Raw genomic sequence first — 24037 nt, 5'->3', positions numbered from 1 at the left:
TTGAGAAAGTTTTAAATAAAAATGAAATTTTAGCAAAATTTCCTATAAAAAAGAAATTTTGACAAAATTTCCTATAAAAAAGAAATTTTGACAATAAAATTTTGAAAAAAATTCCGATTAAAATTAAATTTTTGACAAAGTTTCCTATAAACTGAATTTTGGACAAAATATCCTGTAAAATTAGGTTTTAACAAAATATCATATAAAAATGAAATTTCGACAAATATTCCTATCAAAATGAATTTTTTGCAAAATTTTAACAAAATTTCTTACAGGAATAAATTTTGCGAAAAATGTTGAGAAAATTTCCTTTAGAAATGAAATTCTTAGAAAATTTCCTATAAAAATGAAAATTTGAGAAAGTTTTAAATAAAAATGAAATTTTAGCAAAATTTCCTATAAAAAAGAAATTTTGACAAAATTTCCTTTAAAAATAGAATTTCGACAAAATTCCCTATAAAAAATACAATTTTAACAAAATTTCCTATAGAAATTTCTTTACAAAATTTTAACAAAATTTCCTATAGGAATACATTTTGAGGAAATTTCTATAAATTTTGAGAATGTTTTTTAGTATAGAAATCAAATTTTGAGAAAATATCTTATAAAAATGAAATTTTGAAAAAGTTTCAAATAAAAACGAAAATTTAGCAAAATTTTCTACAAAAAAAAAATTTTGACAAAATTTCATATCAAAAATAAATTTTTGACATATTTGCCTACAAAATGGAACTTGGACAAAATTTCCTATAAAAATACAATTTCGACAAAATTTCTTCTAAAAATGAATTTTTTAAAAAATTTCCTATAGGAATAAATTTTGAGAAAGATTAATATAGAAATGAAATTTTGACCAAATGTCCTATAGAATTGAAATTTTCAGAAAATTTCCTATAAAAATTAAATTTTGACACAATTTCCTATAGAAATTAAGTTTTGACACAATTTCCTATAGTAATAAAATTTTGACAAAATTTTCTATAAACTGAAGTTTTGGCAAAATTTCTTATAAAAATAAAATTTCTTATAAATATAAAAATAATTTTTTGAAAAATGAAATTTCGACAAAATTTACAACAAAACTGAAATTTCGACATAATTTCGTATGACAATTTTCCTATAGAAATAAATTTTGAGGAAATTTCCATGGAAATAAAATTTTCCGAACATTTTTAATAGAAATGAAATTTTCATAAAATTTCTTACAGAAATAAAAATCTGAGAAAATTTCCTATAAAAATGAAATTTCGACAAAATTTCCTATAAAAAGTATTTTTTTTTAATTTGAACAAAATTTCCTATAAGTAAAAATTTTGAGGAAATTTCCATGGAAATAAAATTTTTAGAAAATTACCTATTACCCATTTACCTATTTATAAAAATGAAATTTTCACGAAAATTCATGATTTTTGGTCCATTTGTCCCTTTACCTTGGTATTAATCCTTTCAATTGAAAACATTTTCCAAATACTGGATTACTTTCATTGGGAATGTATTCAGCACGATTTGTCTGTTGCGTTTGGCCCAATTCAACTCGAACATAGGCATCAGCTTGGCCGTGTTTTTGTGCTGGCCTCAAATGTAATCCCTGAACTACATAGACTCGAACTACCAATTGCACCATCTCTGCCAGTGATTTCAATTCGTCCTGATAGCGGGGATTTACGACTGTAGTCAAAGGCTTTAAAATTGAAGTTTTTAGTTCCTCTGAATTTTCACATTGGCAAGCCGTAATATTTATTTTCATTTTTAAAGTGGCATAAATTTCCTCTTTGGGTAAGGAATTCTTTGTATGTCTGACACCATGAACTACAGGAAAGGGTTCAGCCCAATCATGAAGGTGACTGAATTCTGTTTGTTTTTCCAATTCATTGGGGTAAATGACAAGTTTGTGTTTGAATCGTGATAGAGGGTTGTTGGATACTATTGACATGGAATTGTAAAATTTTGTCCACCAAGTGTATTCCTTTTCATCGATTATATCATTAAGGCCGTAGGGATCATTGATTTCGGGAACTCGGGTGATGAAATTTTCTCTGAAGGTCCTGGTCCAAAAGGTCCTGGTTGTTGAAAGATTTGTGGGTAAAAGAGGTTCTAATTGTGACTCATTTTCCTCCAGACTTATAGATGGACTTGTATATTCCCATTCACTTTCTACTTCTGATTCCTCACTTGCCAACTCCTTCGCTTTACATTTTAGTTCCTTGTCTGTTTGCAGATATTTTTTACTAGTTGCTATAAGAGTAGCTCCCAAAGTTATGTCCTCATCTTGAGTGGTCACGACTACATCCGTGACTATCATCGCTGGCCAATATTCAAATTGCTCTGGAAGACTCTTGATAAAGAGATTGAATAACGGCTTGACTGCACTTTAATGGGAATTTCAAGCTTACCACAACTCCCGAGGCATAGGAAAACAGAAAGTTTATACTATGTTTTTGGTGGTATGATGATAGCCCAGAGGTCAATAAGAGATCACCCATCATTAGCTTTATCCGATGTTTTCCAGTAGGTACCGAAGACTTTGTGTAGTTACGTAAGCCAGCAAAAGTCACCTCCAAACTGGAATGTGAAACGTGATAGTGAAAAAATTTTGTTATAAAAAATTTGCGGAATATTTCTTATATAATTTAAATTTTAATAGAATTTCCAAGAAATTAAATTTTCCTATAAAAATTAAATAAATTAAAGTTTGAGAAATTTTCCATCTAGAAATTAAATTTTCCAGAAAATTTCCTACTGAATAGAATTTTCGACAAAATTTTCTATAGAACTATATATATATGAACTTTTGAAAAATTATCCATAAAATGGAAAAATTAAAATTTTGACAGAATTCCAAAAAAATGAAATTTTCCTAAAAATATTAAATTTTGAGAAAATTCCCTAATAAATTAAAGTTTGAGAAATTTTCCATTTAGAAATGAAATTTTCAAAAAATTTCCTACAGTAGAGAATTTTCGACAAAATTTCCTAACGAAATGAAATTTTCCTACAGAAATAAAATTTTTACAAAATTTCTTTCAGAAATGAAATTTTCACAATATTTTCTATAGAAATGAAATTTTGACACGATTTCATAGAAAATGAAGTTTTATCAAAATTTTCTATAGAATTGAAATTTTGACAAAATTTCCTATTGAAATTAAATTTTAAAATGATTTCCTATCAAAAATCAATTTTGGAGAAAATTTTCCATCAAAAAGAAAATTTGAAAAAATTTCCTATAGATATGAAATTATGACAAAATTTCGTATAAAACTGAAATTTTGACAAAATTTCCTGTAGATATGAAATTTTGAGAACGTTTCCTATAGAAATTAAATTTTCGGGAAATTTCCTATAGAAATGAAATTTTCAGAAAGTTTCCTATAGACACGAAATTTTCAGAAAATATCCCATAGAATCGAAATTTTCAGTAAATTTTCGAAACAGATGAAATTGTGAAAAAAATTTCCAAAGAAATGAAATTGACAAAATTTCCTATTGAAATTAAATTTTAAGAAGATTTCCTATAAAAATCAAATTCGGAGTAAATATCCCATAGAATGGAAATTTGAATTGAAATTTTGACAAAATTTCCTATAGAAATGCAATTTTGACAAAATTTCTAGAAAAGTTTCTATAGAAATTAAATTTTGACAAAATTTTCTATAGAAATGAAATTTTCAGGAAATTTCCTATAGAAATGCAATTTTGACAAAATTTTCTATAGAATTGAAATTTTGACGAAATTTCCTATTGAAATTAAATTGTAAGATGATTTCCTATCAAAAATCAATTTTGGAGAAAATTTTCCATCAAAATGAAAATTTGAAAAATTTCCTATAGATATGAAATTATGACAAAATTTCGTATAAAACTGAAATTTTGACAAAATTTCCTATAGATATGAAATTTTGAGAACATTTTCTATAGAAATTAAATTTTCTGGAAATTTCCTATAGAAATGAAATTTTCAGAAAATTTCCTATAGACACGAAATTTTCAGAAAAATTTCGAAACTGAAATGAAATTGTGAAAAAATTTCCAAAGAAATTAAATTATGACAAAGTTTCCAATTGAAATTAAATTTTAAGAAGATTTCCTATAAAAATAAAATTCGTAGTAAATATCCCATAGAATGGAAATTTGAATTGAAATTTTGACAAAATTTCCTATAGAAATGCAATTTTGACAAAATGTCTAGAAGATTTTCTATAGAAATTAAATTTTGACAAAAATTTCTATAGAAATTAAATGTTTAGAAAATTTTCTATAGAAATGAATTTTCAGGAAATTTCCTATAGAAATGCAATTTTGACAAAATTTCTTACAGAAATGAAATTTTGACAAAATTTTCTATAGAATTGAAATGTTGACAAAATTTTCTATAGAATTGACATTTTGACAAAATTTCCTGTTGAAATTAAATTGTAAGATGATTTTCTATCCAAAATCAATTTTGGAGAAAATCAAAATGAAAATGTGAAAAAAATTCTTATAGGTATGAAATTATGACAAAATTTCGTTTACAACTGAACACTGACAAAATTTCCTATAGATATGAAATTTTGAGAACAATTCCTATAGAAATGATTTTTTCAGGAAATTTTCCATAGAAATTAAATTTTCATCAAATTTCCTATAGAACTGAAATTTTCACAAAATTTTCTATAGAATTGACATTTTGACAAAATTTCCTATTGAAATTAAATTGTAAGATGATTTTCTATCCAAAATCAATTTTGGAGAAAATCAAAATGAAAATGTGAAAAAAATTCTTATAGGTATGAAATTATGACAAAATTTCGTTTACAACTGAACACTGACAAAATTTTCTATAGATATGAAATTTTGAGAACAATTCCTATAGAAATGATTTTTTCAGGAAATTTTCCATAGAAATTAAATTTTCATCAAATTTCCTATAGAACTGAAATTTTCACAAAATTTCCTAACGAAATGAAGTTTTGAAAAATTTTCCATAGAATGGAATTTTGAAAAATTTTCCTACAGAAATAAAATGTTGACAAAATTTCTTTCAGAAATGAAATTTTTACACGATTTCATATGACAATGAAGTTTTATAAAAATTTTCTATAGAATTGAAATTTTGACAAAATTTCCTATTGAAATTAAATTTTAAGATGATTTCATATCAAAAATAAATTTTGGAGAAAATTTTCCATCAAAATGAAAATTTGAAAAAATTTCCTATAGATATGAAATTATGACAAAATTTCGTATAAAACTGAAATTTTGACAAAATTTCCTATAGATATGAAATTTTGAGAACATTTCCTATAGAAATTAAATTTTCTGGAAATTTCCTATAGAAATGAAATTTTCAGAAAATATCCCATAGAAAACAAATTTTCAAAAAATATTCCATAGAAAAGAAATTTTCAGAAAATGTCGAAACAGAAATGAAATTGTGAAAAAAAATCCCAAAGAAATGAAATTATGACAAAATTTCCTATTGAAATAAAATTTTAAGAAGATTCCTATAAAAATCAAATTTCGAAAAAATATACCACAGAATGGATATTTGAACTAAAATTTTGACAAAATTTCCTATAGAACTTAAATTTTGAAAAATTTCTAGAAAATTTTCTATAGAAATTAAATTTTGACAAAATTTTCTATAGAAATGAAATGTTTAGAAAATTTTCTATAGAAATTTTGAGGAAATGGCCTATAGAAATCAAATCTTTAGAAAATTTTTTATAGAAATGAAATTTTCAGGAAATTTCCTATAGAAATGCAATTTTGACAAAATTTCTTACAGAAATGAAATTTTGACAAAATTTTCTATAGAATTGAAATTTTGATAAAATTTTCTATAGAATTGACATTTTGACAAAATTTCCTATTGAAATTAAATTGTAAGATGATTTCCTATCCAAAATCAATTTTGGAGAAAATCAAAATGAAAATGTGAAAAAATTTCCTATAGATATGAAATTATAACAAAATTTCGTATAAAACTGAAATTTTGACAAAATTTCCTATAGATATAACATTTTGAGAACATTTCCTATAGAAATGAATTTTTCAGGAAATTTTCCATAGAAATTAAATGTTCATCAAATTTCCATAGAACTGAAATTTTCACAAAATTTCCTAACGAAATGAAAATTTGAAAAATTTTCCATAGAATGGAATTTTGAAAAATTTTCCTACAGAAATAAAATTTTGACAAAATTTCTTTCAGAAATGAAATTTTGACACGATTTCATATCAAAATGAAGTTTTATCAAAATTTTCTATAGAATTGAAATTTTGACAAAATTTCCTATTGAAATTAAATTTTAAAATGATTTCCTATCAAAAATCAATTTTGGAGAAAATTTTCCATCAAAATGAAAATTTGAAAAAATGTCCTATAGATATGAAATTATGACAAAATTTCGTATAAAACTGAAATTTTGACAAAATTTCCTGTAGATATGAAATTTTGAGAACATTTCCTATAGAAATTAAATTTTCGGGAAATTTCCTATAGAAATGAAATTTTCAGAAAGTTTCCTATAGACACGAAATTTTCAGAAAATATCCCATAGAATCGAAATTTTCAGAAAATTTTCGAAACAGATGAAATTGTGAAAAAAATTTCCAAAGAAATGAAATTGACAAAATTTCCTATTGAAATTAAATTTTAAGAAGATTTCCTATAAAAATCAAATTCGGAGTAAATATCCCATATAATGGAAATTTGAATTGAAATTTTGACAAAATTTCCTATAGAAATGCAATTTTGACAAAATTTCTAGAAAGTTTCTATAGATATTAAATTTTGACAAAATTTTCTATAGAAATGAAATGTTTAGAAAATTTTCTATAGAAATGAATTTTCAGGAAATTTCCTATAGAAATGCTATTTTGACAAAATTTCTTACAGAAATGAAATTTTGACAAAATTTTCTATAGAATTGAAATTGTGACGAAATTTCCTATTGAAATTAAATTGTAAGATGATTTCCTATCAAAAATCAATTTTGGAGAAAATCAAAATGAAAATGTGAAAAAAATTCCTATAGATATGAAATTATGACAAAATTTCGTATAAAACTGAAATTTTAACAAAATTTCGTATAAAACTGAAATTTTGATAAAATTTCCTATAGATATGAAATTATGACAAAATTTCGTATAAAACGGTAGTTTTTACAAAATTTCCTATAGATATGAAATTATGACAAAATTTCGTATAAAACTGAAATTTTGACAAAATTTCCTATAGATATGAAATTATGACAAAATTTCTTATAAAACTGACATTTTGATAATATTTCCTATAGATATGAAATTTTGAGAACATTTTCTATAGATATGAAATTATGATAAAATTTCGTATAAAACTGAAATTTTGACAATATTTCCTATAGATATGAAATTATGACAAAATTTCTTATAAAACTGAAATTTTGACAAAATTTCCTATAGATATGATATTTTGATATTTTGAGATATTTTGAGAACATTTTCTATAGAAATGAAATTTTCAGGACATTTTCTATAGAAATTAAATTTTCACAAAATTTCCTATAGAACTGAAATTTTTGACAAAATTTCCTATAGAAATTTGTAGAAAATTTTCTATAAAAAGGAAATTTTAATAAAATTTCCTATAAAAATTATGTTTTGGGAATATTTCCTATATTATTATTTGGGAATATTTCCTATATTAATGAAATTTCCTATTCCTATTGAAATGAAAATTTCAGAATTTCTGTATAAATTAAATTCTCAGGAAATTTCCTACTGAAAGTAAAGTTTGAGAAAACTTCCTATTAAAATGAAATCTTTAAAGAATTTCCTAAAAAATTTAAATTTTCATAAGATCTCCTATAAAATTGAAATTTTGAAAAAATTTCCTATATAAATGAAATTGTAACAAAATTTTCTATAGAAATTAAACTTTGAAAAAATTCTCAACACAAATGAAATATTTAGAAAAATTGCTATAGAAATGAAATTTTGACAAAATTTCCTATAGAACTGAAAATTTGACAAAATTTTTCTATACCCGTGTAAAAATTGGTGTATTCAATCAGATATGATTAGATCTCAAAATTGGCCCCTTTAGATATAACCACATAAGATGAGATAGAATTAGATAAAAATGTATATAATTCCATATATGACTAGATTTAACAAGAGATCCAATAATATATAGGGATAGATATAATTATATCTAAGACTTTAGATCTCGGCGAATATTGAGATCTGATCAGATCTATTTCCATAGTAATTATTAGATATGATTCGATTTTACCATTTTTCGGATCTAGTCATTTTAAATTATATCAAATTTAATCTCTCAATTTTTACTCGGGTAGAACTAAAATTTTGAGAAATTGTTCAATACAATTGAAATTTTTAGAAAATTTTCTGTAGAAATGAAATTTTCAAAAAAAATCCTTAGAAATGAAATTTTTAGGAAATTTCCTATAGAAATTAAATTTTCAGGAAATTTCCTATAGAAATAAAGTACTAGGCTTAAGGAGGCAAAAAACAACGGCTAAGTGCGGAAAAAACTGATCTTAGTTGTACCATTACTTACATATAGTTCCTTATATTTGGTTTGATAGAAGTTGGAATTCCTTTTACCACTAAGGGTTTGGTACTCATCTCTCCCATCATATCATTGCGGGGCAATTTAATCAACTCTGCTGACATCAAAATTTCCGCCTTTATAATACCATTTAGGGCCATAGGTATCCATTTTAATGGTGGTGGAGATAAGTTGATCAAGTTGTTAAATTTATCCAAAGCATCTGTCATCGTGATATGTTGATTATAACTTTCAATTTCTTCTATGCTCTGCATATCCATGGATATGACATTTGGCGAAATCCATCCACATCCCAAATAATCGTCTGATTTTCTCTTATCAATATCATATAATTCAATTGCCAGCAAGGGCGAATTGTTTTGGAAATTTCCTGGTATAAATATGGAGTCTATAGATATTACGGCATCCCATGCGGGTGATAACGTAGCATAGAGAACTTGTGTTTGCGATGAATGTGAAGCGATCATAACGCGAACATATGGATCACATAGACCACTACGATCTGAACCCGGTCGTATTTTAGCCTGATGTATGAATACACGACATTTAAGGATTGTAGACGATACATTATTAGGTTTCCAATAGAAGGGTTCCGGATTTATCCAATCATGTTTGACTTGGTTTAAAAACATCGGGCGTTCTTTCTCATTGGTAATACTGAGACAACCATATAAAATGGCCACAATACAACCACAATTGTTACATGTATGTCTGCATTGAATACCCTCGAGAGTATATACAGAAAATGGTTAGAATTATTTCCCAAACTTCAGTGACCAACTTACTTTAAAAATAAAATTACGAATTTTCCAACATTGATCGTTGGAATTATCCTCTGTCTCAGAACCAAGGAACTGAAATGTTTTGGCATCCAAATAACAATAACCACAATCTTTGTTGCCAGCACTAAAGATCAATATCAAATTAGGCCATTGATCTTGAAGATTATTTAGAATAGCAAGGTTCTGTAAATTCTGTACAAGTTTTATGAGGTCCTGAAGAACTTCATCAATAGATTTATTGTTGGTTAGTCTCAGGTGTGAACGAATATCCTTCAAATTGCTCCAAAATTTTATCTAAAAATAGTAGAAATATTAGAATTGGTTGCAGGCTAACAATCGAATATATTCGAAATCAAAACTTGTTTGAGGATGGGATATATTTTGCATTGTCGAACTGCGATATTTGGTATCGAGCTCTTATATCTAAAAGTCAGCATCACATCCAAGACTATTCTGCAATAACCTGAATATGCAATTAAAAGAAATGCTAGGCTCCAACGAGGAAGCTGGAAGCGGAAACTCAAACCTTTCCAGCAACTTCTTATTCTAACAGCTTAGGACAGCCCCAATTTTCATCACCTTGGTTTTAAAGCGATGTACCTTTGGCTATAAAGGAGATGCTGAAGCCAAAAGGTCCATGTACCAAAATCTGGCATACCAAGGAGTTTCGTGCCGGACGATTAATCCTATGTCTCCTTAAAGGGTGATACGGTCAAAATTTGGTCAAGGGAAAACGCGTGTAAATCGGTGAAATCGTTTATTTAAAAAATCAAATTAAATTTCTTTATCAAGTTCAATTAGTATAAAATTCAGGAAAAATATTCAGTTAGGCTTTCGCTTTTCCAAATCCGAATTGCCGGGCCTCACGCTTGACACCTGCCATCAGATTTTGTACAGCCACCTCGTCCACCTTCTTCGCCGCAGAAAGCCAGTTTGCCTTGAACTGCTGCTCGTCCTTAGCAGTTTTTTTTTTGGTCTTCTTTAGGTTCCTAAATTTTCGTGACACGCGTGAATCACGTGAGTCGTGAACAAAATTTGAAGGAACTCTCGTGAATGTGCGTGAATGGGACTAAAATGAATATGTCGTGCGTGAGCGTGCGTGAGAAATAAAATCGGTTCGTGAGTGTGCGTGAATAAAATTTCTGCAAAATCACGCTCACGATCATATCGATCGCTCATCGCTATGGTTATATTTACAGAGTTTATCATCGTCAGGTTTGCAAACACAGGGTTGCTAACTGATTGGATGGAAATACTAAGCACGGAGAATATGTAACTTTTGATAGCCGACAACGGAGGTGTACTCCAGGCTATAAAATTTGAAAAGGTCTACAACAATTGGTTCAGAAGACTTGGCTACGAAGATGTTGTATTCGAAAAGAGGGAAAGGCGCCCCTGGGATTTTCATGTCGATCGATTTCTCTTCTGTTCCTATTATGAACATTCGCAGTTTCTCTCTCCAGCACGACTTTCAAACTATTGGTCGTTCAAGTAGTACGATTTGCCTGCTGATCAAGTGACTGTCCTCATAAGATATCTAGATAGCGAGAGAAATGGTACCTGGTCTTACATTCAGACATCATCGGGTACCTGTTCTTATATTCGGACATCATCTTATATTCCTTGTTTTAGATATAACGGGAGCAATTTTAATGTCTAGATCCTATCCCTCTCCCTCCAGCAAGACTCCCAAACCGATGATCATCCACGTAGAAAGATCTGACTGTTTCATATGGGCATTCCTGATAAAAGGTCAATGTACTTGTTACCTAACACATGCCAAGGTAGTGGTATGTGATCTTAGAGACGAGAACGATCTGAAATCTCCTGGAACAAAAAGGAAATATTTGATTTTAGCTTATGGCGAAAATTACAACTTTTGATCGCGCAATCATAAAATCGAATAAAGCTTCCAATGGCTACCAATCAAAACGATGGTGTCTGATTGGTTGTCGATACCGATCTGGACACTCTCAAAAAACTAGGACGAAGAGAAGGTATTATATATGATTTTCGCTTGGGACTCAAAGGACTTTCGGAAGGAATCTCGTGTTTTCCGAACCTCAAATAAAAGGAGAGCATCTGATTTTCGCATGGTGCGCAAACTCCAAACGACAATATTTTGATAGGGAATTTCTGGAAGCGGGTCTCAATACACTATGGCACCTGTCAAGTCCACAACGAAAAGGTAGAATTTGAATTTCGTTTGGTATAAACCTCCGACAGGCATTGCAACACAAATAACCGAGATGCACTCCAAGTGAAAGAGTTGAAAAAATTCTACTGTAATTTGTCCAGAGACCTGGCTGAAAATATGTTGAAATAGTAGAAACTTGTCCCGGAACTAAAATCTCGCACTCCTCGAAGTTTCATCCCTGTTATGGTCATTCCGGAAGCGATTTTAATACCCATTTTCATCCTCTCTCTCCCTTCCTCAAGCAGGACTCAAAAACTGTTGATGGTTTAAACAGAACTATCTGCCTGCTGACACAAGTGATAGAAGTGGTATCTGATTGGTTGTCGATAACGATCTGGAATCTCTCGAAAAAGCAAGGACAACATTCGAATTTCGTTTGGGCCGCATACGAAAACTTTTTATAGTGAAAATACGAACACAATGGCCATCAGCCAAGGCGATGTATCCCAGGCGGTATAGGTGTTTCATGTCGTCCGATTACTCTTATGTTCCTGCTTCCAGAAGCCCAGTTTCTCTCTCTATCTCTCTTCACCAGGACTCCCAAACTGGTTATTGTTCAAGCAGAAGGTGAGGATATGTTGAAATAGTAGAAAATAGAGATACTTGTTCCGGCACTAAATTCTGCCACACCTGGAAGTTTCATCCCTTTTATGGTCATTCCGGAAGCAATACCCATTATCTCCCTCTCTCTCTCTCTCAGACAGGACTCACAAACAGTTGATCATTCAAGCAGAACAATCTTCCTGCTGGCACAAGCGTGAGTAGTGGTGTCTAATTGGCTGTCGATACCGATGTGGAACCTCTTGAAAAACTAGGACAACTTTCGATTTTCGCTTGGGGCGCCAACGACAACTCATGATCAAGAAAATCCAAACACAACTTCCAATGGCCATCAGCGAAGGCGATGTATCCCAGGTGATTTAGGTATTTCATGTCCTCCGATTACTCTTCTCTTCCTGCTTCCAGAAACAATTTTAATGCCCAGTAGTATAAAATAGGGATACTTGTCTCGAAACTAAAATTTCGCACTCCTCGAAGTTTCATCCCTGTTATGGTCATTCCGGGAGCATTTTTAATACCCATTTTCTCTCTCATGCAGAACTCACGAACCGTTGATCGTACAAGCAGAACAATCTTCCTGCTGACACAAGCGAGAATAGTGGTGTCTGATTGGTTGTCGATACCGATCTGGACACTCTCAAAAAACTAGGACAATTTTCGCTTCGGGCGCAAAGGACAACTTATCATCGTGAAAATCGGAACACAAGTCCAATTGGCCATCAGGGAAGGCGATGGATCCCAGGCGATATAGTTATTTCATGTCCTCCGATTACACTTCTCTTCCTGCTTTCAGAATCAATTTTAATGCCCAGTTTCTCTCTCTTCTCCAGGACTCCCAAAATGTTTATCGTTCAAGCACAACGAACTGCCTTTTGGTATAGGGCAGTCCCTATAAGAGATATACGGGCATTCCACCACAAAAAAGCGAGATCTTAAATCCTGGGAACGATCAGCAACCTCCCGAAGAGAAGGTATTATATCTGATTTTCGCTTGGGACCCAAAGGACTTTCGGAAGCAATCTCGTGTTTTCCGAATCCCAAATAAAAGGATAGCATCTGATTTTCGCATGGTGCGAAAACTCCAAACGACAATATTTTGATAGGGCATTTCTGGAAGTGTATCTCAATACACTATGGCACCTGTCGAGTCCAAAACGAAAGGGTAGAATTTGAATTTCGCTTGGGATAAACCTCCGACAGGCATTGCAACACAAACAACCGAGATCAGAGATCCTCCCGAATTATAAGTGAAGGTATTATATCTGATTTTCGCTTGAGGCACGCAGGACTTTCGGAAGCGATCTGGCGTTTTTTGAACCCCAAATAAAAGGACAGCATGGGGTGCTTACACCAAAAGACAAAATTTTCACAGAGAATTCCTCGATGTATATGCCAATACACTTGAGAGGTACTTTACTAACTAAGTCACCTGTCGAGCCCAAAACGAAAGGGTAGAATTTGAATTTCGCTTGCGATAAAACTCCGACGGGCATTGCTACACAAACAAGCGAGATCCCAGATCCAAAGTGCTGCTAAGAACGATATGAAATCTCCCGAATTATAAACGAAGGTATTATACTGATTTTGCGACTCAAAGGACTGTAGGAAGCGATCTGGCGTTTTTGAATCCCAAATAAAAGGACTGCATTTGATTTTCGCATGGGGCACAAACACCTAAGGACAACAATTTGACAAGGAAATTTCTGGAAGTGAGAGGCATTTTAGTAACTATGGCACCTGTCGGGACCAAAACGAAAGGGTAGAATTTGAATTTCGCTTGCGATAAAACTCCATATGACAACACCCGCATGGTGAATGCTTTTTTTGCAGACAATTTTTCGAAGACTTTTGATCTTGCAATTAGAGAGCTGAAGTAAGTTTTCAGTTTTACTCAGATGGGACAGCTCCCTGTAATAATCAGCTGGAAGGACGTACCTCAAAGGCCGTTGAAGGATATTGAATGAACATTGTGCCAGATTCCTGGTCCCCACCTGTCGAGCACAAAAAAGGAAAGGTAGAATTTGAATTTCGCTTACGATAAAACTCCATATGACAACGCCCGCACGAAGATTCCCATACTTTTGATCGAGCAAGTAGAGAGCTGAAGTCTCAAATTTTACTCGGATGGGGCATCTCCCTGTTGATTATCAGCTGACAGGACGTACCTCATATGATAAAGGCCATTGAAGTTCATTGAATGAAATGGATCTAGATTCTTGGTCCACATCATCAGTGCTGCTTTAAAATTTAAGATTTTGGGAAAAAATAGGGAAAGTTGTTGCGAGGTTTGTATCGCGTAATCTTCTGTCGAAAGAGGTTAATTCGAATTTCGCTTGCGATAAATCTGCAAGGGCCGTACGGTGAATGTCTTTCGCAGAAGTGAATGTCTTTCAGTGTTGCTTTAAAATTCAAGATTTTGGGAAAAAATAAGGAAAGTTGTTGCGAGGTTTGTATCGCGTAATCTTCTGTCGAAAGGGTTTAATTCGAATTTCGCTTGCGATAAATCTCCAAAGGCCGTACAGTGAATGTCTTTCGCAGAAAAGACATTCATTGATCTTGTAAGTAGTAAGTTAAGGTGAGCAACGTGCTCTGTGAGGATCAGCTAAGAGGACGTTATTCATACAATAAAGGAATCTGCCGAACATTTAATAAAATCGTACTAGGTTCCTGGTCACCATCCCAAGAAACATTTAAAGCTCCAATCTTCTGGAAAATCTGGAAAAGACGCACTCCTAGGAGTTTCTTATCCGTTACTCTTCTTCCCTCTTTTTCCAAAAGCAATGAAAGCAATTTTTCTACCCAACTACCCCTCGAATCGCTGTCGACTTACAAAATAATCCTGAAGATAAAGTAAACGTTTAACATCCCATTGCGTAGGCTCCTTGGGACCTCGATATTCCAGGCGATGGATCTCCAAAGCAGTTTTCACTTTGTCCATTATGGCTATAATAATGCTACGAAGTACTTTTAATTGATCGTAATGTCGATCTCTATAAAAAATTTGATATTCTTGAAATTTTATAATTTCCCGTTTCATGAAATCCAAAATATCTCTAAGGAAACGTTCACTTTCATATTTATGACGATGATCGGGTAATTTAAGACGCATTGTAATAGCTTTATAGGGAGCCTCTTGTTGAAAGTACTTTAACATTTTTGCTATGGTTTCATTCTTCTGAGTGGCATAGGTTTGCACAAAGCATTCGAGATTATTGGAAGTGTGATCTAGGAGTAGGGATAACAAGGAATAAGAACTTCAAAGGATTCATTATCGATGAACTTACTTGCAAATTTCATATAAATCTTACAGTTACTAAGAGTACCATGAATAAAATCTCCCTTTAGAATTAACAGCTCCACCAGAAATATATCCTCGTGCCAATAGCGTGTCTCATCTAAAGGCATTACACTTTTCATATGCAGTTGACGTTGGGGTGGAGAGGTCAAACAATCCGACAGGATCTCTATCAATAAACGTCCTTGGTATATGGAAGGATTGAGACTATCATAGAAATGTATAAAGGTGGGACCTAAGACAGGTTTATCTGAGAGAAAAATGGAATTTATTGAATTATGGTAATCCGAACTATGCGATATTCAAGGAACATCAACAATAAAATAGGGATTTGCTCTTTCTGTTATTGAGAGAGTTAGTATCAGTGGTGTAGATGCCATTGAAGAGTAAAGTATTCTCTTCATCGTCTCTTTTTTCCTTACCTTTAAATGAAATATCCTCAAAATGTATTTCATATTCAGCTAAACATTTCCATTGCAAATGATCTTGGGATAATAATTGTATAAGACATGTTTGTGATGGCGATGGATAAATCCAAGCAAATTGAATTTCTTGATTCCATACAGGATATTGGGTATTTTTGGCCACCTTAGTCTTACCTTTAAATGGATGGAATCTAAACTAAATAAAGATGGTTATGGGAAAGGCTTTTGCTCAAAAAATTCAAATTGTCTTACTTGGATTATATAATCCGACTTCGTGACCATTACACCGCTATAGAATCTGAGAATATAGCGTATGTTGCATCTTGTTTCCAGATCAATATTATCCAAAAGATTTCTGGAATTGTAAAAACAAAATGATGTGAATTGTGGTTGCATTTTAAAAAGATTTAAGTATTAGAGATTTAGAGGCTAAAAGTATAGAAGTATAGCATGTTCTAGGATAATGTGGATTTTCTTGCCAGATGGGGTTCATATTTATCTTTTAATGGAGGTGGAACCTGAATCTGGATTATTGATAAAAGTCGTCGTAGCCTCTGGGAATTTATGTATGAAAGGAGAGTACAAATAGAGAAAATAAAAGACAAAACAAACTAATTATTGGGATTAGACATTTAAGCATTAACATGTAGTTCGAGGAAGCGTGCTGTCTCTACTGGATTAGTCCATAGTGAAATATGTGGCAGTTCTGTTGGCTTTGCAGGACACGCGAAGAGATGCCTCGTGATGTGAGGCAACGGTCCACAATTCGGGCAGACATCCTGAATTGCCGGATTCAGAAGGGAGAGGTAACTATTTCAGTACCTGTGATAGCACCGACCTGGTTTCTCTAGGGAGCTGTCTCTCATCGTCGCTGATTTGTGGTGGTCTTCCCTCCAGCACAATGCTGCGCTGGTAGGAATCTATTGCTTTCTGAACCGCTGCCGTGTGTGCCGTTTCTCTAGGGAGCCGTCTCTCATCGTCGCTGATTGGTGGTGGTCTTCCCTCCAGCACAATGCTACGCTGGTAGGAATCTATTGCTTTCTGAACCGCTGCCGTGTGTGCCGTTTCTCTAGGGAGCCGTCTCTCATCGTCGCTGATTGGTGGTGGTCTTCCCTCCAGCACAATGCTACGCTGGTAGGAATCTATTGCTTTCTGAACCGCTGTCGTGTGTGCCGTTTCTCTAGGGAGCCGTCTCTCATCGTCGCTGATTGGTGGTGGTTTTCCCTCCACTACAATGCTGCGCTGGTAGGAATCTATTGCTTTCTGAACCGCTGGCGTGTGTGCCGCCCTCAATGCCATCCTTATTCCCTGATCACTATCATCGCCGTTCAAGTGGCTTAATATCTTATCGAAAATCAAACCGAATAAGCTTGCTTGGCACCCTCCTGTATGTGGCATGGTTTGGGTGGTTTATCCCTTTGCGCGTTATCAGGTGCTGTTAGATGAGGAGGGTGCAGTGTTGCCTCACCGATAGCATTTTGGCCCCATGTTGTTCTGGTGTTCGCAACGCAGTATTTTGCACCGTTTGAAGATTTCTCCATTGGGTATCGCTAATACTGGGAGTCCAAACGGGGACTGCGTAATCGAAAGATCCAATAGACTCATAGGTCTTTTGTATTGTCTCTTTATCTTTCCCCAGGTGCTACCAGCCAATGCCTTCAGGATCTTGTTTCTACTCCCAAAGTTCTTAGCTACAATTTCCGCATGTTTACCAAAGAGGAACAGACTATCGAACGTCACACCAAGAACCCTGGGGTTCTTACTTGTGGGGATATTCCGGCCACAAATGTGGATATCGTATCATGTGGCCCTTGGTTACACGTCAGCAACGCTGCTATCAATCACTGATAGGTAAGAATTGAGGCAGCTACACTTGTCAGATCTTAATGGGGCCAAAACTACCTATGGGAAGTGGTCGGACTCTGAGAACATGATTAGCTTCTCACCGGATACTGTAGCTATCCTCAGTTATCCTATTCAGACCTGCCTGGTACGCTACTTGATCTAGAGGCAATCTTTTGTAGTGCTGGATCTCGCGCTATAGATGATATGATGATATATATCGACCCTTATATTCCTGGGTGGTGGTTGTCTATCCATGAAATGGAGGTTTCGATGATTACTGCGATAACAACCCAGGAGATACTGCTTGGACAACATGTAGTTGTGTCTACGCACAGGGATGCTATTTGTCTCCACATAACGATGCTCCAGGGGTGTGCTTCGGAGACATCCAGTCGCAGTTCTAAAGGCAGCGTTCTGGCAAGGGATTCTCTTTCTCTCCACATAAAGGTGTTCCAGGGGTGTGCTTCAGAGACATCCAGTTGCAGTTCTAAGGGCAGCGTTCTGGCAAGTCTGTATGTTATTCCATGGCGTATCACTTGTCTGAGGTGTCCACAATGGAGCTGCATGGTTTACCACTGACGTGCCAATTGCCTTATAGGTGGATAACACGGTTTCTTTGTCCACTCCCCAAGTGTTGCCGGCAATTGACTTGAGGACCTTTTTTATAGCGCAGAGCTTGTTACAAATTGCAGTGACATGGGTAGACGATATGAAAAGGCTGTCGAAGACGAGACCGAGAATCTTGGGGTAATTTGTGTTGGGAATCGTTTCGCCATCGACACTAATATTCAACTGCCTGCGTACTACCGCCCTCCATGTAGTGAATAGTGTGGCTGAGGATTTGGTGGGGGATATCCTCACATTTCTCGCAGTGAAATAACTGGTAATATTAGCGAGGTAGACGTTTAATCGACAGCAGATGTCATCAGCCCGGATGCCATGATTGTACTGCGTATAACACAATCTCGACACCGTCAGAAGGGGGTGGAATAGAGGATAGGTAGATGTTAAACAGTGCCGGAGATATGACCCCAAAGTCGTACTATCGTGCTCCGAAAAACTACCTCATTAAATAATAATACGAGGATGTTTGTGGACGAAATATGAATTCCCTGGTATTTACAGGAGGATTGTGTTGACATAACTGGGGCAATGAAGAGTACGTCAACCAGAGCGTTGGAGTCTTAAAACCTATAGAGGTTCATATCAAAAGTGTAGTTGCCATGCGATGAGATTGAAAATATTGAGAAAATGGACGGAAACACGGAACATAACGAACCTTCAAAGGATAATAGAGGAGATGTTGGGTGAAAAGCCACAACAATCAATGATCGTATTCCTGAGGTGACCATAGCTGTCGAGTGTGACATTCTGACGCTAGTGAGATGGCCATGGGAGAATGAGACACCAGAACAGATGTCAGAGGGAAATAGCTGCTACAACCGATGGAGCGAAGCTGGGTGAGAGGACGAGACTGGGCGTATATATGGAGACACCGAGATCCTATTCCGATTACCGGACCATAGCAAAGTCCTGCTGGCATAAGTGCGTGCCATACTCGAATGTGTCAAATGGCTCGCAAATAAAACATGGCAAGAAAACAAGAATATTTTCACAGATTGCCAATCGTGAACAGTGTTGGAATGCAAAGGCATGATCAACGAATACTCGGAATACCGTAGACCAATAAGGCAACGCGGGCCGCGGGTACCGGAGACCAGATATGAAAAAGACTGGAGAATTACTCCAGGAGAGTAGGGCGGCATTCAGGAGGATCGTGGGAATAATGACCGGACTCCCAGAATTGAGACCACACCTGTGCCAAATAACGCAGAGAAGGAATATGATCACCCCAAACATGTTCCAAGAGCAAAATGTTATTTTTGAACGGTGAACATGGATCATAGCATGATTGCGACAAATGTGTTATTTGTTCCTCGTTAAAACATTTTGCTCTTGGAGTTTTAGGTAATCATATTGCTTCTTTGGGTGTGGGAGCAGCACAAGATCCTGCATGTAGGGTGTGTTTTGATGATAATGATGATGAGACTTTGTCACTTTAACAGACAAAGAGCTTTTCATATCGGAGAACAGGTGATTCGGGATATGTCCCAGTTGGGAAACATGGACTGAAAATAAGGGAAATTCATTAGATACACAGAGTTCCTGGAATAAACGAAGGATACGATGGAAAGACGAAATTAGAGCGCACAATAACATGACGGCCGACATGAGACAGGGCACCCTGAATCCTCTTTTCAACCGAACCTAACCTAAGTAAGGATAAGTAAGATTAGAAACAGTGAACTGCTTCGAGCAAACATTCTCTAAAGTAGCGTTATAATCTGAATAAAAAGAAAAAGTTGAATTTTGAAAAGACTTATCGGCGTTTTCTTTACAGTTCACATTCGCTTTTGTTATTACAATTAAATTTTGGATACTATTTGGCTCAATTAAAAAAAAAACTCAAAGATCGTTTGGTTAGGTATAGTGGCAGCCCATTACGTTAGGTTATGTGGCAGCCCGATGTATCAGGCTCACTTAGACTATTCAGTCCATTGTGATACCACAGTGGTGAACTTCTCTCTTATCACTGAGTGCTGCCCGATTCCATGTTAAGCCCAATGACAAGGGACCTCCTTTTTTATAGCCGAGTCCGAACGGCGTTCCACTTAGAGAAGCTTTGAAATACTCAGAAATGTCACCAGCATTACTGACGTGGGACAATCCACCGGTGTAAAACTTTTTGGTGTTCGGTCGTAGCATGAATCGAACCCACGACCTTGTGTGTGCAAGGCGGGCATGCTAACCATTGCACCACGGAGGCTCCCTAGGATGGGGGTATATTAAATTTGTCATTCCGTTTGTAACACATCGAAATATTGCTCTAAGACCTCATAAAGTATATATATTCTGGGTCGTGGTGAAATTCAGAGTCGATATGAGCATGTCCGTCCGTCCGTCTGTTGAAATCACGCTAACTTCCGAACGAAACAAGCTATCGACCTGAAACTTGGCACAAGTAGTTGTTATTGATGTAGGTCGGATGGTATTGCAAATGGGCCATATCGGTCCACTTTTACGTATAGCCCCCATATAAACGGACACCCAAATTTGGCTTGCGAATACTTTAAGAGACGCAAATTTCATCCGATCCGCCTACAATTTGGTACACGGTGTTATTATATGGTATCTAACAACCATGCAAAAATTGGTCCACATCGCTCCATAATTATATATAGCCCCCATATAAACCAATCCCCCGATTTGGCTTGCAGACCCTCTAAGAGAAGAGAATTTCATCCGATCCGGCTGAAATTTGGTACATGGTGTAAGTATATGGTCTCTAACAACCATGCAAAAATTGGTCCACATCGGTCAATAATTATATATAGCCCCCATATAAACCGATCCCCAGATTTGGCCTGCAGAGCCTCTAAGAGAAGCAAATTTCATCCGATCCGGCTGAAATTTGGTACATGGTGTTAATATGTGGTCTCTAACAACCATGCAAAAAATGGTCCACATCGGTCCATAATTATATATAGCCCCCATATAAACCGATCGCTCCGATTTGGCTTGCGGAGACTCTAAGAGAAGAGAATTTCATCCGATCCAGCTGAAATTTGGTACATGGTGGTCTCTAATGACCATGCAAAAATTGGTCAACATCGGTCCATAATTATATATAGCCGCCATATAAACCGATCACCAGATGTGGCTTCCGGAGCCTCTTGGAAGACCAAAATTTATCTGATTCAGTTGATATTTGGTACGTGGTGTTAATATATGGCCTCAAACGCCCATGCAAAAATTGGTCGAAATTGGTCCATAATTATATATAGCCCCCATATAAACCGATCCCCAGATTTGACCTCCGGAGCTATTGGAGGAACAAAATTCATCCGATTCGGTTGAAATTTGGTACGTGATGTTAGTATATGGTATCCAACAGGAATTGGTTCATATCAGTCCATAATTATATATAACCCCCATATAAACCGATCCCCAGATTTGACCTCCGGAGCCCCTTGGAAGAGCAAACTTCAACCGATTCGGTGGAAATTTGGTACGTGATGTTAGTATATGGTATCCAACAACCATGCAGGAATTGTTTCATATCAGTCCATAATTATATATATATATAGCCCCCATATAAACCGATCCCCAGATTTGACCTCCGGTGCCTTTTGGAGAAGCAAAATTCATCCGATCTGGTTGAAATTTAGTACGTGGTTGTAGTATATGATATTGCAAAAAAAAGAGATTTCGTTTATTATTTAAGAAATTTTAATTTTTTAAAAAATTTGACAATAAGACCCAAAATGAATACAGCCAGCGATATACAGCCAGAGATATGTGTAGTCAGGCTGGTGTAGATTGGTATCTGGCATTTTCTTTTCAATAACTTAATAGTATTCATTCCCTTAATCTTCTTGTCCAATAAACTCGAATAAATATTGTAATAATATATAGTAAAAAAATCTTTGTGTCCAAGAAACGCGTTTCTGTGCTACGCATATATGACCTTTGCAGTTTAAGGACGTGAAATCTGTGGGCTTACAACAATATTTCTTCAGTGTATAACAGGTTGGCTGATGAGTCCCCGGTCTGACACATAGATGGCGTTGCTAGTATTAAATGCATATTATTTTTATATAGTACCAACCTTCAAATGATACGTGCCAAAATTTGACGTCTGTAAGTCAATTAGTTTATGAAATAGAGCGTCTTTTGTGAAGCAACTTTTGTTATTGTGAAAAATGGAACAAAAACGAATTTCGTGTTTTGATAAAATACTGTTTTCTGAAGGGAAAAAATACGGTGGAAGCAAAAACTTGATAATGAGTTTCCGGACTCTGCCCCAGGGAAATCAACAATAATTGATTGGTATGCAAAATTCAAGCGTGGTGAAATGAGCACGGAGGACGGTGAACACAGTGAACGCCCGAAAGAGGTGGTTACCGACGAATACATCAAAAAAATCCAAAAATGATTTTGAATGACCGCAAAATGAAGTTGATCGAGATAGCAGAGGCCTTGAAGATATCAAAGGAACGTGTTGATCATATCATTCATCAATATTTGGATATGCGGAAGCTCTGTGCAAAATGGATGCCGCGCGAGCTCACATTTGACCAAAAACAACAACGTGTTTATGATTCTGAGCGGTGTTTGCAGCTGTTAACTCGTAATACACCCGACTTTTTCTGTCGATATGTGACAACGGATGAAACATGGCTCCATCACTACACTCCTGATTCCAATCGACAGGCGGCTGAGTGGACAGCGACCGGTAAACCGTCTCCGAAGCGTGGAAAGGCTCAAAAGTCCGCTGGCAAAGTAATGGCCTCTGTTTTTTGGGATGCGCATGGAATAATTTTTATCGATTATCTTGAGAAGGGAAAAACCATCAATAGTGACTATGGCTATGGCGTTATTGGAGCGTTTGAAGGTCGAAATCGCGGCAAAACTGCCCCATATGAAGAAGAAAAAAGTGTTGTTCCACCAAGACAACGCACCGTGCCACAAGTCATTGAGAACGATGGCAAAAATTCATGAATTGGGCTTCGAATTGCTTCCCCCACCCATCGTATTCTCCACCGTATTGGGCCAGCCCCAGCGACTTTTTCTTGTTCTCAGACCTCAAAAGGATGCTCGCAGGGAAAAAATTTGGCTGCAATGAAGATGTGAGCGCCGAAACTGAGGCCTATTTTGAGGCAAAACCGAGGGAGTACTATCAAAAAATTGGAAGGTCATTATAATCGTTGTATCGCTCTTGAAGGGAACTATGTTGAATAATAAAAACGAATTTTGACAATAAAATGTGTTTTTCTTTGTTAGACCGGGGACTTATCAGCCAACCTGTTATATAGACATATATCCTAGCTTTATACCTTTTTAAACCTCGGGTACTTGCTAAAAATTTTGTAGAACATTTTTGCTTTCAATTGATTTAGCCCAAAACAAAAGGAGTTCCTCAAAAATGTCACTTACTTTTCAATATCATCATAGTCGTGATTAATTTGCCACACATTTGTCATTGACATTAGATCCTCATCGTTGTCATAAGGTCTCAAGAGAGTTTGTGGATTATTAGCCTGTGAGACAATGGCCAAATCAATTTGCAAAAAGCCTCGTGATTCCGTGGAATTATCTTTTGCCATCAGCTGATGTTGTTGTTGTTGTTCGATACTGGTTTCCAATCTTCCCCATTTCTTAAAGTAAAAATGATTCTTTTGATGCCACACGCTTTGCATGTCCACTAGTATTTCTCCCAATGTGGGATTTCTTTTGCATGTTGTCCGTCTCTTGACCTCATATGATATGGTCAGGCGTAGAAGCTCTGCCAATGTGCATTTGATTTCGAAC

At 34.8% G+C, this 24037-nt stretch overlaps 1 protein-coding gene across 1 annotated transcript in view; it reads right to left on the bottom strand.

Annotated features, from left to right (window-relative positions):
- Positions 1 to 23996, bottom strand: part of mfr (ferlin family C2 domain-containing myoferlin misfire) — a 37835-nt gene extending 13839 nt beyond the window's left edge. Inside the window, exons 1-9 of the mRNA XM_075303776.1 lie at positions 23663 to 23996; positions 16073 to 16175; positions 15818 to 16016; positions 15385 to 15645; positions 14931 to 15325; positions 9346 to 9636; positions 8549 to 9285; positions 2394 to 2562; positions 1431 to 2335 (exon numbers count right to left, since the gene is read on the bottom strand). Coding sequence (XP_075159891.1) covers positions 1431 to 2335; positions 2394 to 2562; positions 8549 to 9285; positions 9346 to 9636; positions 14931 to 15325; positions 15385 to 15645; positions 15818 to 16016; positions 16073 to 16175; positions 23663 to 23925 — 3323 coding nt within the window. The 5' untranslated portion in view covers positions 23926 to 23996. The remainder of the gene's footprint in view (positions 1 to 1430; positions 2336 to 2393; positions 2563 to 8548; positions 9286 to 9345; positions 9637 to 14930; positions 15326 to 15384; positions 15646 to 15817; positions 16017 to 16072; positions 16176 to 23662) is intronic.
- Positions 23997 to 24037: the final 41 nt, after the last annotated feature.

The sequence above is a fragment of the Haematobia irritans genome, chromosome 4 (assembly GCF_050003625.1).
Source record: "Haematobia irritans isolate KBUSLIRL chromosome 4, ASM5000362v1, whole genome shotgun sequence".
NCBI lineage: Eukaryota > Metazoa > Arthropoda > Insecta > Diptera > Muscidae > Haematobia > Haematobia irritans.
The sequence above is the reverse complement of the archived record's forward strand: the minus strand, read 5'-3'. Positions and strand labels throughout refer to the sequence as shown.